Genomic DNA, 17,131 nt, shown 5'->3' with positions numbered 1-17,131 from the left:
ACATGGTTGAATGTGGGGGACTTCGTCCTTCGTTTTCCGCTTGCCCAGCCTCGGGGATTCCTGCGGTGTTCTTGGCACCATCCCCGCGGGTGTGAGGCTGAGAGCAGCACCTGGGAATTCCCGTGCCACTTCCTCCCAGCTGGCAGCTCTGCAAACACCTCCACACCCAGCATTACGCTCAGGTCCTGGAGACAGGGAGGAGGGTTAGGAGGATCCAGACTTAGTATCTGGGGGGATCTTAGGGGAATCCAGTCCACTCAGATTTATGCTCTCTGCTCGGCTACCACACCTATGCACCCTACACTGAAAAACGAACACATTGATTCAAAGCATCATGATGATCTGTATTTTATTTGGACCTCATTTGCGAGTTGTTAATTTCCAACCCTGTTCCTTCCACTCCAGGTTCCTTCTCTCCCATCTCCCTCAAATTCCTCTGATGCCCAGAAAAAAAATATTAGTCTTTGCCGCCGTAGACTAAGCCCTCTCAGCAGGCCTGCCCTGTGCTCTCAAGGGAAGTCTTTATCCAAGGCCACAGCAACAGTGAGAATCCTCATAACCACACCTTGACCCCAGAGAATGCTGGAGCTTTTCACAGGACAGAATTGATATGGGGGGGTGGGGTTAGGGTGTAAGGTGAGCAGTACGCTAGGCAGAGGTGGGAAAGGCCAGTAGATGGATGCTGGAACAGGACCCAGGAGATGGAGCCCAATCTTTGTGCTGGTGGATGTTCTCCAGGTCCTCAGAGGCGGGATGGCATCCCTCCAGCCACCACCACCGTCTCCCCAGTGATGTAGCTGGCGTCTTCGGAGCAAAGGAAAGATACGATGCCCGCACAGTCCTCTGGCTTGCCTATCCTGGGGAGGAGGGGAAAAAAGGAAGGGAGTAAAAATCAACCTGGGAATGAAATTTGCTTAATCAAGAAGTATCAGGTGATTTTTCAGGACCAGTGTACTGCCCATAGGGTAGGGGCAGTAATAGGGTTACCATGAATATAAGCTGTTATAGTTCAGTATAAGCATTAATACTGTGCTCTGCAAAAACCACTGCACATTATATTCATATAATACAGAGATACTTTGTTTCTTAGAGAACTCAGGACACCAAAATCCAAAGTTACATAGATAACGTTGTGAGCAGCTATTTCACTCTTCAAAGAGTTTGTTTCACATGTGTGCATACTATTCAAATGTCAGGGAGTCTGAGACAGTAAGTGATTTGTTTAAAATGATTCCATTTGTACAGCTTCAGTTCACAGACACCTTTTTCAGGAATCTATTTTTGTCCCTTAAAGTCATTTTGTGAGACTGTGCTAATTCTCAATGTTTGTATCAGTGACTGCATAGTTAGGGAACACTTTAACCTAACTGCTATAGAATGCTCTAGAGGTGGGTAGGGTGGGTACCTCAAACCTAGAAGACCTGGATGAGTGGTTCTCCATCCTAGCTGCACACTGTAGTCGTCCGAGAGGCTTAACTATCCCCACCCCCACCCCCGCCAAAGACGCCTAGGTTCTACCTCGGACCAATTAAAAAAGAATCTCTGGGAGTGGGGTCTGAGCATCTGTGGTTTCACAAGCACCCCAGCTAATGTGCATCCAAGACTGAGAAGCATGGGGCAGGATCATTCACTGTGGCTCAAGGGTGACAATACCCTGACTTATTAATGAGTTGTGAACTAGGCCAGCAGCTCATGCCTGACATCAGAATGGCTTTGGGAGCACTTGAGGGTGTCTCCCCCCTCAAGCAGGCATTGCTGGTACGTGTCCTTGAGGAGACAAGGCGGAGGAGCTAAAGACAAGAGAGTTCCCAGAAGCCAGAAGCTGGAGAGAGGCAGGGAACTTAGAGGAAAGAGAGCCAGATGAAGGTACCTGAACAGTTCGGCCAACCCTTTGGGGAAGAGGCTAGTTTTCTTAGGCAAGGGGAGTTTGGGGACTTGGTAAAGCTCTTCATTCCTTTTATTTGGATTGTAGGATCATTAACCTGAGCTTCGGACACATGACTTTTTATTCAAGGGGAACTAACAAAAGCATGCTTTGGTTTTGGTTTTGGTCCCTCATCCTCAGGGATGCCCAGAGGTGGAGGCAAACACCCAGGTGGAGAGAGGGGTCAGGGCCTCCCCCAGGGCTCTGCTCTGCTAAACCTGGATGCCTCTGTGTTTCGTTTTTGCAGTGGAAGCAGACTCCTTGCACACGCCACTGTAGTGATGCTGTGTTCAAGAACTTGTGAAATCTGTGTGTTTGAAGCAGAGGAGAACATGCCTGTGTTGCCTGCAGGACCGAGAGTCGGCAAGCCATGGGCTGTGAGGGACCATCTTTATCCCTCCTCGCCCTCCCCTGTGACAGCCTTACCTTTTTTTTTTTTTAAATTTATTTATTTAATTTATTTATTTTTGGCTGTGTTGGGTCTTCGTTGCTGTGCACGGGCTTTCTCTAGTTGCAGCGAGCGGGGGCTACTCTTCATTGCAGTGCACAGGCTTCTCATTGCAGTGGCTTCTCTTGTTGTGGAGCGCAGGCTCTAGGCGCGCGGGCTTCAGTAGTTGTGGCACGCAGGCTCAGTAGTTGTGGCTTGTGGGCTCTAGAGCGCAGGCTCAGTAGTTGTGGCGCACTGGCTTAGTTGCTCCGCGGCATGTGGGATCTTCCTGGACCAGGGCTCGAACCCGAGTCCCCTGCATTGGCAGGCGGATTCTCAACCACTGTGCCACCAGGGAAGCCCCCAGCCTTACCTTTTGATCTGCATGGTTGCTTTTAGGCTCTCCAGTCTTTCCTGGTCATCCCACAACTGCAGGAAAAAGGGAAATCTCTTCCTGTGAGGGACAGCGAGGGGAGAAACTGCCTGCCCTCACATCAATTGAAAGGGCCTTGGAGAGGCACCCCCTTCACTTCCTAGACCTTCTCAGCTCCCAGTCTCTACCCTCTTCCCTCTTCTGCTCCATTCTCTTCAAGCTCTAGTGAGGCATTTTCCTGGGTCGCCCCAGGTCTCACCTACTTAAGGAGATATGAAATGGCCTGAGTGGTATCTGAATTCCTCAGTCTCACTGTGCACCTCAGGAAAGGATCATGTGGGGGTCTGGTCTGGACACATGGCTGGTATGGAGTGGGGATATGGAAAAGTGCAGAGATGGGGGTAGAAGTGGTTGGGAGCTCAGGACCAAGGAGCTGGGCTTTTCTACCTGAGAAGATGCCTTTTAGGGTCCCAGTGGGATGCAGGACTCCCCTTCCTCACCATACGGCTGAAGCTAGTCTTGATGAGTCCAGGTGCCAGGCAGTTCACCCTAATGTTCCTTTGGGCCAGCTCTACGGCCAGGTTCTTGGTGAGGCCCAGCAAGGCTGTTTTACCAACATTGTAAGGGCCCAGGCCCTGGGGAAAGGAGAGAATGGGTTATTCTCTTCAATTCCAGTTCATTCTTGGTTCTTAACATAAGATATAAAGGGTTATAAACAGATAATAGGGTATCTCTTGTAATGGAGGGTCCCAGTTAGAAAACTGTCTTGTGGTTAAACCTCCCCTAGGTTAGCGTTTGTGGAGGCAAGGCCTCTATTTTGTTGGAAGGTACTTGGTGATGTGATTCCAAAAGGGGACACAAACGTCTTAGGGTGACTGGAAGGGTAGAAGGTATAGGATGGAGGAAGGGATAAAAGTAGCAGAAAAGGAGGTTCTTACAGGAAATGGTCTGTAGGCTCCTACGGAGGCCACAATCACCACTGAGCCGCCTCTGGAAAAAGAACAGAATGACCCTCTTCCCATGGACACCCTCCCCTCAGCCTTCATGGGGCCCATCGAACGCAGGCTCCCTCTTGCTCTCTGTACCCTCGTTTCTCCATCTCTGGCACCACTGCCTTTGTGATCAGGGCTGTGGCCTTCACATTAATGTCCAGAATCTGCAATAGAGAGAAGAGGGGGAACGGCATGAGGGAAGAGGGCGGCACAAGGCAGGGCAATGGGGAGTGAGAGTGTGGTTCCCAGGATCTGTTTGTTAGGGCTGGCAGAGATCCTAGGGGTGATCTACTTGGCCTTACAAGTGAAGAAACCGAGGCCCAGGGAGAGGTGGCTTTCCCCGGTTTATTCAGTTAGAGGATGACACATTAGGTTCGGGTGTGGAAGAATGGAGCCCGGTTCAGCTTGTTTCCTAAGTATGATTTGACCCAGAATGGGGCTGAACTCTCAGGGCTGCCTTGGACTTGAGCTGGATTTTCTGTGTGTCTTCCAACTAGGGAGAGCCTGGAATTGGACGGCTTCCTGGACCTGCCCCAGAGTGCGCCGTGTTTCTCAGGGGAAATGTGGCCTGACCTCAGGCACTTGGGGTTGTTCCAGCACTTTTCTGGCTTCTGAGCTTAGGGAGTGAGATGCTCTTGGCCCTCCAGGATGGATTGTCTGGCTGGACATGTATTGGCAAGTGGGATCGTGAGGAGGCACATCTGGGGGAGCTGGAACATAGTCTACAATCAAAACCCCACATGTGTAATTGAAAACAAATGCATGACCCTTGTTTACGTTGTTCCAGGCACTGCTGGGATAGTCCCCTCCCATACCCCCCATGCAACTTCTTATTTAGAAAATGTTCACTCTTACAGAAAAGTTGAAATAGAAGGACAATGAATATCCAGATATCCTTTACCTACATTCACCAACGGTTCACATTTTGTACCATTTGCCCTATCTATGTACCTATGCAGTTTTTTCCTTACCCTTGGAAGGTAAGTTGCAGACATGCTAATTCTCTAGCCCTAAAGACTTTAGCATTATTTCCAAAGACTAAGGATGTTCTTCCACACCACCATCCATTATCACACCCTAGAAATTTAACATGGATAATCATGATTTTACCTAATATACTGTCTATAATAAAACTTCCCCAATTGTCCCCCAAATGTCCTTATGTTTTTCAAAGTCCAGGGTTCAATCAAGGATCAACCATTGTATTTAGATTTGATATACTGTGATATTAAAAAAAAAGCCAACTAAACCGGTTTGCAGGGCAGAAATAGAGACACAGATGTAGAGAACAAACGTATGGACATCAAGGGGGGAAAGTGGCGGGGGTGGTGGTGGTGTGATGAATTGGGAGATTGGGACTGACATGTATACACTGATGTGTATAAAATGGATGACTAATAAGAACCTGCTGTATAAAAAAATAAATAAAATAGAATTCAAAAAAAAGCCAACTAAAAAGAAAAATTACTAGTTTTATAACTGATTTTCATGTGGTCTCCGTTCAGACTGCTCATGAAAGATGTTTCTCTACTTTGAAGAATATCAATCAGGAACTGATTCACTGAAGAGCATTTTGGCACTTTGGTCTCTATGTCTGTGAAACACTGATAAACGAGAATAGTTTAGTATCCTTAAACTTCAGTGTTGAGAAATTATGGATGACGTCAGGGTAAAAAGCAAAACCATGGGAGATCATGAAAAATTTAGCATTTTCAAATCAGGTGGGAATATTAACCTCAGTAAAGAAAGACAAATATTTTAATTAAGGCTTTATAATTAAAGAATGTAGGTGTGTGAAATATATTATAAATATAATGTAACTGTACACATTCACATGAAAACTAATATTCTCGTTCTTGAATTTAGACATCTGGATCTCAGATGTTCTAGACATTGGAGTTAAAAAGGAAAAAGCGCAGGTCTTTTTAAAAGGCTGTATGTTATAAAGCAGCAACTTAGTTAATTTCACGAGAATTGATATTTCACTTAACTAGCAGCTATTAAAGTTTTCCAACTAATGAAAAATCATTCTTTTTTGGCAGCTGAAAAGGGGAGGGGTGGCGGGTAAGTCTGAGCGTACTAGTTATTGGCATATTAGCTGCCCTGTCTGCTGGAAATAAACCAGGAAGAAGAGCCTGGATAAGCCCACGGGGTCGGGGGTGGGGGAGATGGGGGAGGGAGGCAGAAGACGGGTTAGCAAGGAGCAAATGAAGACAAAACTGGGGAGAAGCAGAAATGAAAGAGAAGGGCAGGGACAGAGGAAGCCCCCCACCCCGCCATTCGCCCTTTACCAGGTGCACTGCAGGCGTGTGGCAAATTGCAAGGATTCCTCACATTTACACTGCACTTGACAAATACATTCTAAAACCAGACTGAGTGTGTGTCTTCTGAGGCCCACCCCCTGCTGCTCTCATCCCGTCTCACCTTGTCCCATACCTCCTCGGTGACATCCATTAAGTTTCCAAAGAAAGGCATAACGGCAGCATTGGAGACCAGGATGTCCACACCCCCGTGAAGGTTCACAGCCTAGAGAGGAGTAAGGTCTGAGTTAGGGCTGCAGGACAGTAAAGGAAGTGCATTTATCAGTGTCGATAAAGAATTCCTTCTTAGGAACAGTTGTCAAAATGACCTCTTTTCCTTAAAACATTTTCTCTCCAAAACACCCCAAGCTCTGCTGCTAAAACATTTAAGGTCGTCTCATTTCTTTGGCAGTCTTTTCTTCCTGCCCCCACTTCTGAGGCTGTCACTGACCCTTTTTTCTTTACACTTTCCCTTTGGGAGCTCCTTTATTCTCATGGCCTCAGCTGTCACCTCAAAGTCCATTTCTAGACCCTACCTCTTTTTTCCCAGCCCCATTTCTCCCAGTGCTTACTGTCCAGTTCTCCTTGAATGAGTTACCATTATCTCAAACTCAGCCTGTCCACACGTACCTGAACAGAGAAACAAGTTTAAATAGACCTATAGGGACTTCCCTGGTGGCGCAGTAGTTAAGAATCTGCCTGCCAATGCAGGGAACATGGGTTTGAGCCCTGGTCTGGGAGGATCCCACATGCCGCGGAGCAACGAAGCCCGTGCGCCACAACTACTGAGCCTGCGCTCTAGAGCCCGCGAGCCACAACTACTGAGCCCGTGTGCCACAACTACTGAAGCCCACGTGCCTAGAGCCTGTGCTCTGCAACAGGAGAAGCCACCGCAATGAGAAGCCCATGCACCACGATGAAGAGTAGCCCCCGCTCGCCACAACTAGAGAAAGCCCGTGCAGTCACGAAGAATGAACGCAGCCAAAAAAAAAAAAAAAAAATTAGACCTATAGAAAGTTGCCACTCAGGCCTTTGAGATCACCTAGCCCAATGTCCTCATGGTGAAGGTGATGAAACTGAGGTCCAGGGAAGTTAATTTCTCAAGGTCATATAGCTCAGTAATGACATATCAGGGCCAGCTAAGAAGAGGAGGCCTGCTCATTCAGTCTCTGGGAAAGGTGAAGTGATTTGCTCAGGGCACAAGGCTAGTTAGTGGTGGCAGAACTTACACTCTAACCCAGAGCTAATTCATAAGAGTCCTTCAAAAGTGAGTTGGGGTCACTATGAAACTGGCTGCCCAGGAGAGCCACGATGGAGAGGATGCCGGCCTGGGCTTAAAGCAGTTCCACACTCGGTTATGAAGCCATTTCTCCCTTCCCCCCACCCCTTGCTTTTATTTTTTTGGCCTGGAGGCATGGAAGATTCAAGGCAGAAACTGAGATTTAAACTGGGAAAACTAAGAGAGGCAACATCTCACCTCCTTAATAAATTGTAAGTATGTGGTGAAGACACGCGTTGGAGTAACGAGTAGCCAAACAGAATCTGCCAACATTATGCCACGCTGCAACCAGACTTCGCATTGGCCCAGAATTGGGAATTTTGATGCCTTGGGCAAGCGGCACTAAATGGGCCCTCCACCAACTTTGTGCTTCCGGATTTGGCACACAGAGGTGTGTTATTAACAATCTGCTAGCTCCTGTTTTAACTAATTATTCTTGCTAACTAGGTGCGAAGCTCAGTTGCTTCCACACTGCTGAGGGGATGCCTGGGCTGTCAACATGTAAATTGAACAAATTTTAAAATCACATAATCTTTGCAAACCTGTATCAATAGTCTCTTGGCACTCTCTAAAGTTTGATGTCCCGGCACAAAATCCCAGTCACCTGCCTTGGCTCTGTGTAAGTTTCATGATGAGGAAAACACGGTATGCGTTAGAAAGTGATGTGTGCTGGGCCGTGTGCGGGTGTGTTTGGGGGTGGGGAGATAGTGGATTGCAGCAGAACCGCCTGGAGCGCTTTTCCACTTCTGCTGTGTATCCTGTCCCCTTCTTTTTCTAGGCCTATCAGCATAGAGAGGAGGGAAGGCTGGCTTTTGCCTGAACGGACAGAGAACACTGGAAAATTAATGGCAAAGCTACTATGACCACCCAGTTGTCTTCTAAGGCTTGCTCTAAATTGTGTGATTGCTACTCTGTGTTCTGACAGGTCTATTTTTAATTTTTAAAATAAATTTACTTCTTTTATTTATTTTTGGCTTTGTTGCGTCTTCCTTGTGGTGCACCGGTGTCTCATCATGGTGGCTTCTCTTGTTGCAGAGCACAGCCTCTGGGCGTACGGGCTCAGTAATTGTGGCCTGCGGGCTCAGTAATTGTGGCACGCGGGCTCTAGAGTGCAGGCTCAGTAGTTGTGGAGCACCAGCTTAGTTGCACGCGGCATGTGGGATCTTCCCAGACCAGGGCTTGAACCCGTGTCCCCTGCACTGGCAGGTGAATTCCCAACCACTGCTCCACCAGGGAAGCCCAGTTCTATTTTTTTTTTAAAAAAGTAGAATCAAGTGGAAAAGCAGCTAATCTGGTTTCGGCTCATGACATCTTTGAGAAGCTTTGAGGTGCATTAGGAGGCCACTGGGGAGTAACCATCCTCAGGGCAGCAGCTTCCCTCATCACAGGTAGTGGCTGGCAATAGGCAGGACGCATCTCAAACTGCTAACAAGTATCCTATCATTCTCCACTCGAAATTCGCCATTCAAACTACTTGAGAGTCAATTTTGATTCATCCCTCCTATTTCCCATTTCTTGACACCAGCCAGGAAAAAAAAATCTTGGTTGGTTCCCACTAAATGTCTCTTGGGCACATCTGTTCTGGTCCTACTGCCACTGCTCTTACCTAAGTGACAGCATCAGCTTCCTCCCTGATGTCCTTGGCTCAGAGTCTTCTTTTCTCCGATATATCCTTCCTCCCAGTGCCAGATTATTGTCCTTTAATAACCATTTTCACCTTGCTCAAACCCTCACATGGCTTCTTATTTCCTCCAAGAATGTCTAAACTCCTTTGGGAGGCCACGGAGGCCCCTGTCCCCCATCCTTCCCACCCGGCCCATTTCCTACCAGCCCTCTCAAGCCTGTGCTCTCTCTCTGCTGTGGGTTCACAATGCTCCCCTCTCCCCTTCCGTCCCTCCTTGGCTGTCTGCTCATTTTGCAGGGTCATCTGGAATCCCGGCCCTATGCCATCTGCCCAGCCCCACACACTCTTCAAGGTCTAGTTCAAACCCCGCTTCTGGGCCAGAGCGGTAAAGTGGACCTAGTGAGGGTCCAGAGGTCATTTTCCCAGCAGGATTTTGACACTAAGTGGCCACATACATTTCATACAGCTAGTCACTAGTTGGCCCAGGATCCCAGGTGGCTCCCTCACCCTGAGGATCAAGGTCTCAATCTCAGGCTCTGTCCAGCTGCCTATGCCAGGCAAGGTGGCTTTCTTGGGCCCCCAGTTGGCTCTCTCCAATGCACATCTGAGCATTTGCCAAATGACTCCTGACAAATGGAATAACCTTATGCTGTCTACTACACCACCACCTAACATCATTTCATGTCCTCCTTGTCTAAGATTACCCAAATTATTTCACCATCTTTCATTCTGTTAGCACAATATCCTTTGCTTTCCATTCTCGGGCAGATTCTCCCTTTTACTCCAAGAAGTGAAGGGTGTGCCCTGAGCCTAGGGAAGAGCAGCCTCCTTTGCAAAATGTTCATATTTTCTTGCGCAGCTGGAAGACTGGTGCCAAGCACCAGCTCTGACACTGGCTTAGACACTGTCTTTGAGGCTAAAGTCCAAGTGGGCACCTAAGGCCTGACCTGATGGGGAAATGCCTGGTAGTCTGTAGGTAGCTTGGCCATTCTGGGTTGGCTCACAGCTCTTCTCTTACTAACTGTGGGACCTTGTGATGTTGATCCAGCTTTCTGAACCAGTCTTTAAACAGGGAGACTAATCCTGGCCTTGCTTGGGTTGTTGTTTGGAGAGAACCTGCAAAAGGTTCAAAACAAAGTGCATGGCACACAGTAGGTGGTTGAAACCTGATGGGCTGCCTCCTGTAGGTTCCCGGAGACTCGACTTTATAAGCTGCAAAACAGGGATTGATTGTTTATTAGCTCAGAGTGGGAATACCTATTTTGTAATTGTATTTACCCTTTTTATCTGCCCAATTAGATTGGAAAGCCAGGACCAGCTGTTTTTTTTTGGGGGGGTGCCCCAAGGCACAATGCAGGGTTGAAACAGTAGCGTGGTTTTTTGATTCTCTGACTGAGATGGGATGATTCTTGGAGGCAGGACAGAAAGGCACACAATAAAAATGTGCTGGTGGACTGGAGTGGGTATGCAGATCGCACTGGTGTGTTTTAGTTAACAGTGCTGGCTTGGATTACACCCGTGTTGTCCAGGAAAGCCTGCTCAGGCTGGCTCCCTTCTGCTACCTCCTGGCTCTGCGCCCATATCCTTGCTGCTCACCGTAGCTACCAGCCGCTCTCGGTCTTCGCCCTTCCCCACATGGCACACGGTGCCCGTCACACTCAGCCCCTCCCTGTGCAGCGTTGCCACTGCCCGATCCACGTTCTGCTGCTTCCGGCTGCTGACCACCACGTGGGCCCCATCCTGGGCCAGACGCCGGGCGATGGCAAAACCGATCCTGTGGGCAGAGAGAGATAAGGACTTTTAAGTTGGTACAGGAAAAGAGCGTGAGAGCGTGGGCTCCTGAATCAGACTGCCTGGGCTTTGAATTCCAGCTTTCTCTCTGTAGGACCCCCATGTGTTACACAGGGTTAATGACACAGCCATTACCATACAGATGGACATGCTTAGCATATTTTTGGCACTGGTTTACTTATTTTTCTTATGGTTTTGGCCTTCAGTCTAGGTTCCCAGAAGTGATATCACCTTCCACAGGTGCCACCACGGGTCACAGTCCCCATACCCTGTAGGGACTGAGGAGAGAGAGATGAGCTAGGGGTATAACAAGCAGCAGCTATGTCCGTGACTGGAGGGTCTCAGGTACATGTGAAACTGGGGGTCTCCGGTTACAAACGTACATTTTTTACATACTCCCCTGGGAGAAAGGGTTACACATTTTGCATTTAGCCATTAGCATTTCCCATTCACTTGTATTTTAGATTTGTGAAGAGCTGGCATCTAGCAGGGTTCTGTGGGAGTGAGAAACAGGGTAGACAACAGTGGTTGGTGAGACACGGGCTGGGCAAGAGAGGCCAAAATGTACTGAACTAAACAAGAATGTGGACACATGGCTTTTGTGTCCCCTCTAGGTAAGGGGCACAGTTCTATGAGACTAGTGGGGTGCCAAAATGGGGTGTCTGGAACATTTCCACCGTCGGTGCCAGCAGTGGATAGAATTTTTGGAAACTGGACTGTCTTGGATTTCCGGCGTCTGGTCTTCCCAGACTCTAGGTGGGGCTAGTTGACCCGGGCAGCCCAGAACCCTGGGAGATGGGATTGACGGGGGCGGGCAGCACCCAGGTGGCACAGTCGAGCCAGAGGCAGCAGTGACAAGAGGGCCGGCAATTGCAAGGTTAGGGGGGGAGGCGATTCCGAGGGGACTGCAGGCCAACCACGTAGTTCCTTTCTTCCCGGCCCGACTCTGGCCACACGTGACGCCTGAAGATGGGGCACGGGAGGCCAAGGACAAGGAGTTAGTACCTGTTTGCAGACAGCGGGGGCCTCCGAGACTCGGGCTCGGGCACTCACCCGTCAGTGGAGGCCGTTACTAGGGCCACCTTATTCTCAAGCGGGTTCCGGCGCGCCATCGCGGAGCTGGCCATCCGCACGGACTTCCACGTCCGCGCACAGGGACGCAACAGTAGCCCTGCCTTTTGCATGGAGGCGGCCGGTTCAGGGTTCTGCGCCGCCTAGGGGAAGTGACAGGGGGCGGAGCGAGGGGCGAGCCACCTTCCCGCCCGGCTGCCCGCTCGGAAGCCGGATCCCCTCCCCGCTCCCCACCAGTCCTAGAGCGGGACAGCTCGCCCTGCTTCGCGCGGGCCCTTGGCGCAGGGAGCCGGCTGTGGCCGCGGCGCCCCTCAGTCCCCTGCTCGGCCCGGCCGGCCGGTGTGGGACTGTTCCGTCGGTTCCGGTTCTCTGTAGGGCTGCTCCCGCCTTCGGGAGTCCGTAGACTTCCCTGTCCTCCCGTCCCTCCTTCCACATCTGCTTGCCCACGTCTTTTCTTGGGGGAGAGGAGACTTTGAGTTGGTTGCTTTTCCTTCCCAGAACCTCAAGATGGACTTTGTTTTCCAAGAAATTGTGGGTCCACATTTGTGACAGCCCACAGGAGGGCAAATATTTTGAGATTGCCCATGGGGGTGAGACCCGTAGCCCGCATGGAGCCCACCACGTGAGGGTCTCAGGTGAGGCTGCAGGAGCCTGGGAGAGACACGAAGTGGGGAGCAGCTGGGTAGGCCTGCCCTGCCTTTCACTCTGGCTCAAGTTCTCCTCCATCCCCACAAGCCTGGAGGGCAGATTCTGATCACCAGTGGTAACCAGTGTGCAGAATTAAAGATCCTGATAGGACAGGATCTCTTATACCCTCCACTGCAAGAGGACTTCTCCATTTTCAGGCCTCAGTGGTAGCAAGGAGGCTAGAGAGTCCCCCAACAAGTGGAGGAAATTCGGAGAACTCAGGAGCACTCAAGTTCTCCATAATCACTATGTCCCCAGGTCTTAGCCTCCATTCTAGTTCAATAAATATTTGTTGAATGTAAAAGCACTTTATAAACTGTAAACTACTAAACACATAAGTAATTATTGCCACCATAAAGTAATTATTATGTCTGCCACAGGCCAGGCTCTTCGTTTGTAGACTGAGGGTGCTGGAGTAGATAATGGATAAGGTCCTCTCCAGCTATAAATTCTGTGTCCGAGACTTCAGCCTCCGCTTCTGCCAAGTGGGCTGAAATGATCTCCCTCCTGGGTTTCTGGGAGAACTAATAAATCTGTATGGCTTATGATACACTGTAGCAAGGCCCCGACAGACCCAGTATCAGCATCTGAATTGGTTTAACCCAGTGGCCTCCAAATGCCAGCCTGAGAGGTTGTGCAGATCCATGGCAAAGTTTTCTCTAGTTCAAGGCAAAAAGAGAAAAAGACAATATAGCGTTTCATAAATCTAAGCTTATTTAACTTAAGAGGTAGTCCTTTATTTTGGGATATGCTTTTGCGCCTTTTTCGTTTTTTCGGTGTTAGTCTTTTTGTTAAGAGAAGATGATGAAAGCAGATGGGCAGGTTGAGAAAAGTGTTGTTAGTTGGTGAAATCACCAGTCTCGCAACCCGATGTCAGTCCCTACAATTAGAGGAGAGAGAATCCTGGTTTGTGAAATTCAGTTCCGGGGATCGCTGCTTAATGAAATTCATACTTGCTAAAGATTTGTTTAGTATACGTGTAGGTCAACTGAGCAGCCAAAAAGGATTTCAGCATTCAAAAGGGGGTGTATGAGCAGCAAATGATATAACAAGCATGCACTGGATCTATAGTTTATTCCTCAAACTAGATGTTACAGCTGTGGTACTCAGCTCATCCTGATGAGATAAGAGAGCTTGAGTCTAATTTTCCCCATGTCTGGGGAAAACTGACTCTCTGACTGGTGCCCCTCAGTCTGAACCTCATGAATTATTGACAACAGAGGCTGGATAGCATGACACTCCTCTTCTTCCTGACCTGTTCAGAGCTAATGCACTGTGGGAACCCTTCCCAGTGCTCTGCACCTGCCTGTGGGGCTGGGGGAGGGGATGTAGGAGGCCTGGAGCAGAGCCTCTCAGGGTTTTAGTTCAAAGGGACAGGCCTGCAGGGCGTATTTGATCTCTCTTCACCTCCTGTCCAGAGGTGGGCAGCCAGATCCAGGGGTTGAGGTTGGCAGTGGGAGGCTGAGGGAGACCACACCACAAAGAGCAAAGGGTTTGGGGAAAATAGAATTCTGGCCTGTGAGCTCGTGAACATCACATGGCCCCTCGCTGTCTGGGCGGGGTTGATATTTGGCCTCCAGCACCATTTCTTTTGGGAGAACACAGGGAACATGAGGGAGGGGATCTGTGAACAGAAAAGGGTAGAGGGAAGGCAAGAAGAGTGGGAGTCTCCAGCTCTGACTACACATCAAGCTGGTTTGTTGGAGATGAGGGTAGGAAATCTTTGGGGGAAATGCATATGTGTGTAGGAGTCTCTTTGAAATGGGGATTTTAATAGGTAATGGGATTGTTCTTGTATGGAGGTGGCACCATCTGCAGATCTTGAGGAAATGCCTCCATGATTGAGGAATACACTCCCATCTTCTTCAAAGGCTGTGTTGACTTAAAAAAAAATGCACAACGTGAGAGCTGCGAGTTAAGCTTTATTTGGGGCAAAATGAGGACTGCAGCCCGGGAGACAGCGTTTCAGATAGCTCTGAGAAACTGCTCCAAGGAGGCGAGTGGAGGAGCCAGGATATATAGGAGTTCTGCAACAAAGGGCAGGTAGTCAGGAATGTCAAAGGATATTATTAATTAAAGAAAACCAGATATCTCAAGTTAAGTAATTTAGCGCTTTTCTATGTATGGGAAGACGTAAGAGTCTGGGCTCACTGAAATCATTCCTTTGATATGCACCTCAGCTATCGGGCCGGTATCCTGTGTTTTCGTATCTTGAGTTTCCTCAGGTCTCAGCATAGGGAGTGGCTGCGGTCTGTTGGCTGCTAGATGGTATTCTTTTCAGCCCTGAGTTTCCTCAGGGCTCACCGGCTCATGTTGGAGGGTTACAATCGTTGATGACTGTGACATCCTCTGTTTACTGATATGGCAGGAAATATTCCATATGTAAATATTCCATTCCATTTATAAATATTCCATTTATCAGCTGACTGCAGACTGGAAGGAAATTCACCTGGGTTGGAATTTAAGTCTTGCATCTTGCAACAGCCATTCCACATTGGTCATTGACTCATGCAATATTGACACAAGTCAGGCTTGGGTGGTATAGGAGGGCTGTGTGATAACAACGACTTTTATTGAATACTTACTAAGTGCCGACAACTGTTGGGTGATTTTTATAAATTTTATTGAATGTGTCTAATCCAGTGAGGTAGGCAGTTTTATTTCTATATATGAAATCAAAGTGAGTTATGACAGCCTGACCTGCTGTCAATGTTGAATAGCTACTTTTAATTTTTCTGACGTTGTTAGAGAATGACAGTTTTCTTGGAAATTAATTTTCTCTTAAATGGAATTTTACTTTCTGCATCAATTCATTTTTGTTTTAATCATTATTTTTTAAATTACAAAAATAACACATGTTCACAATTTTTAAAAGAGACACAAGGTTATAGAGTGAAAAGTAAAAAAGTAACTCTTCCCTATGCTTCCTTTACCTGCTCCCCATATAGCTCTTGGTCTTGTGTATCATCCTTCCAGAAGTTTCCTATGCATTTACATACATATTTTCCGTTTAAAATGTTTCCCATGAATGGAATGACACTATACATAATGTCCTTCAAATTGCTTGTTTCTTTTCTTCCTTTTCCCCACTTCTCTCTTTCATTTCTTAAAATACATTCTTGGAGAGTGTTCTGAGTCGTACACAATAGATCACCTTTATTCTCTCTTTCCCTTTTAAAAATAGCCGTACAGTATTCCATTGTGTGGATATTCCATAATTTATTTAGCCAGTCTCCCACCGTTTAAGTAGCTTCCAGTGTTTTGCCATTTCAAACAACGCTACAATGAACAACCTTGGATGTATACATATATATACTTTTTTTTTTTTTTTGGCGGTACGCAGGCCTCTCACTCCTTCTAGAAAGGACTCACTCTGGCTGCTGGGAGTCTGATTAGCTGTCAGCTGCCAGCCGGAAGTTAACTCCTTCCAAGGGTGGCCCCAGCCAGTGACTGAGCAGGATGGTGGTACAAGAACCTCACCACTTCTGCCTAACATGGGGCTCCTCTAAGGGGCCATCTTTGCTTTGGAGCTTCCTATTGGGCTGGCGTTGGTCAGATCTGCATCTCAGGGTCTCACGGATCCTCCTTCTCAATCCTGCTTCCTCCCTTTTCCTTTCACAGATGTTACTCCTGAAACCATGCACCTCAGATTGGGACTTGAACCCACGTGGCAGGGACTCAAACCCGGCCAAAACCCACAGTCTTCCAACTGACATCACACACCTGGTTTCAGGACTTAATGAAGCTCAGGTTCTTGATGTCTCATCGCAGAAAGAATTCAGTGAGAGACAAAGTGATAGGTAAGAAGTGGATTTATTTATAGAGAAACACACTCCACAGACAGAGTGTGGGCCATCTCAGAAGGTGAGAAAGGCACCAGGTATGGGGTTGTCAGTTTTTATAGGGGTGGGTAATTTCATAGGCTAATGAGTGGGCGGAGTATTCCAGCTCTTTGGGGAAGGGGCGGGGATTTCCAGGAATTGGGCCACCGCCCACTTTTTCATCATTATGGACAGTCTGGAACTGTCATGGCACCTGTGGGTGTGTCATTTAGCTTGCTGATGTGTTACAGTGAGCGTATACTGAGGCTCAAGGTCTAGTGGAAGTTGACTTGTCTGCCATCTTGGGCCCACTTGGTTCTAGTCAGGTTATGTCATGCCCTTGGGCTATGTCATTCTTTCAAAGGTTGTGTTCTGTCCCCTTCCCTCTTGTTTCACTCCGACTAAACCCTTTGGTCTCCTAATTCCATCTGAAACCGATAGCTGCCGTGCTGGGGGGCCTCCAAGGTGTTCCAGTCCTTTATATCTCAACGCAGAAAGAAGCCAGAGGGAAAGTGATAGATAAGAAGTGATTTATTAGAATAGACGCTGTGAGGTTTACAAGTGGGTGGGCAAGAGGTGCTGCCCGAGAACTTAGTGGGCTACAGTTTTATAATCAAAGGAAAAGTGGGGAGGGAGAAAAGACCACCTTCTTCCTCATTCTTTTTTTTAACATCTTTATTGGGGTATAATTGCTTTACAATGGTGTGTTAGTTTCTGCTTTATAACAAAGTGAATCAGTTATACACATACATATGTTCCCATATCTCTTCCCTCTTGCGTCTCCCTCCCCTTCCTCGTTCTTAAGTAGACGTCACGCTTCCATCGTCAGCTCCTCCTCCAGG

At 48.1% G+C, this 17,131-nt stretch overlaps 1 protein-coding gene across 3 annotated transcripts; it reads right to left on the bottom strand.

The window, feature by feature from the left end:
• Positions 1-337: 337 nt before the first annotated feature.
• Positions 338-11,907, bottom strand: LOC114904772 (dehydrogenase/reductase SDR family member 4). 3 transcript variants are annotated; one of them, XM_029239065.1, is made up of 8 exons: positions 11,764-11,907; positions 10,516-10,693; positions 6,141-6,242; positions 3,810-3,880; positions 3,663-3,714; positions 3,172-3,359; positions 2,725-2,780; positions 338-857 (listed from the first exon to the last, which is right to left on the bottom strand). In XM_029239065.1, exons 1-7 carry the CDS (start codon positions 11,892-11,894, stop codon positions 2,747-2,749), a joined length of 756 nt encoding a protein of 251 aa, XP_029094898.1. In that variant the 5' UTR covers positions 11,895-11,907; the 3' UTR covers positions 338-857; positions 2,725-2,746. The 3 variants fall into 3 exon arrangements, with proteins under 3 accessions (XP_029094898.1, XP_029094896.1, XP_029094897.1); XM_029239063.1 differs by having other exon boundaries at positions 3,225-3,359; XM_029239064.1 differs by having other exon boundaries at positions 3,225-3,359; positions 6,153-6,242.
• Positions 11,908-17,131: the final 5,224 nt, after the last annotated feature.

Source organism: Monodon monoceros, unplaced genomic scaffold (genome assembly GCF_005190385.1).
Source record: "Monodon monoceros isolate NGI ecotype Baffin Bay Population unplaced genomic scaffold, NGI_Narwhal_1 Super_Scaffold_21, whole genome shotgun sequence".
NCBI classification, from domain to species: domain Eukaryota; kingdom Metazoa; phylum Chordata; class Mammalia; order Artiodactyla; family Monodontidae; genus Monodon; species Monodon monoceros.
Note: the sequence above shows the minus strand (reverse complement) of the source record. Positions and strands in the feature narration are given on the sequence as shown.

Coding starts and splice junctions, on each gene's coding strand:
- LOC114904772 (XM_029239063.1), bottom strand. CDS start 11,894: ATGCAAAAGGCAGGGCTACTGTTGCGTCCCTGTGCGCGGACGTGGAAG. Junction 10,694..11,763: donor GTAACGGCCTCCACTGACGG/GTGAGTGCCCGA, acceptor CTCTGCCCACAG/GATCGGTTTTGCCATCGCCC. Junction 2,781..3,224: donor AGACTAGCTTCAGCCGTATG/GTGAGGAAGGGG, acceptor TTTTTCCTGCAG/TTGTGGGATGACCAGGAAAG.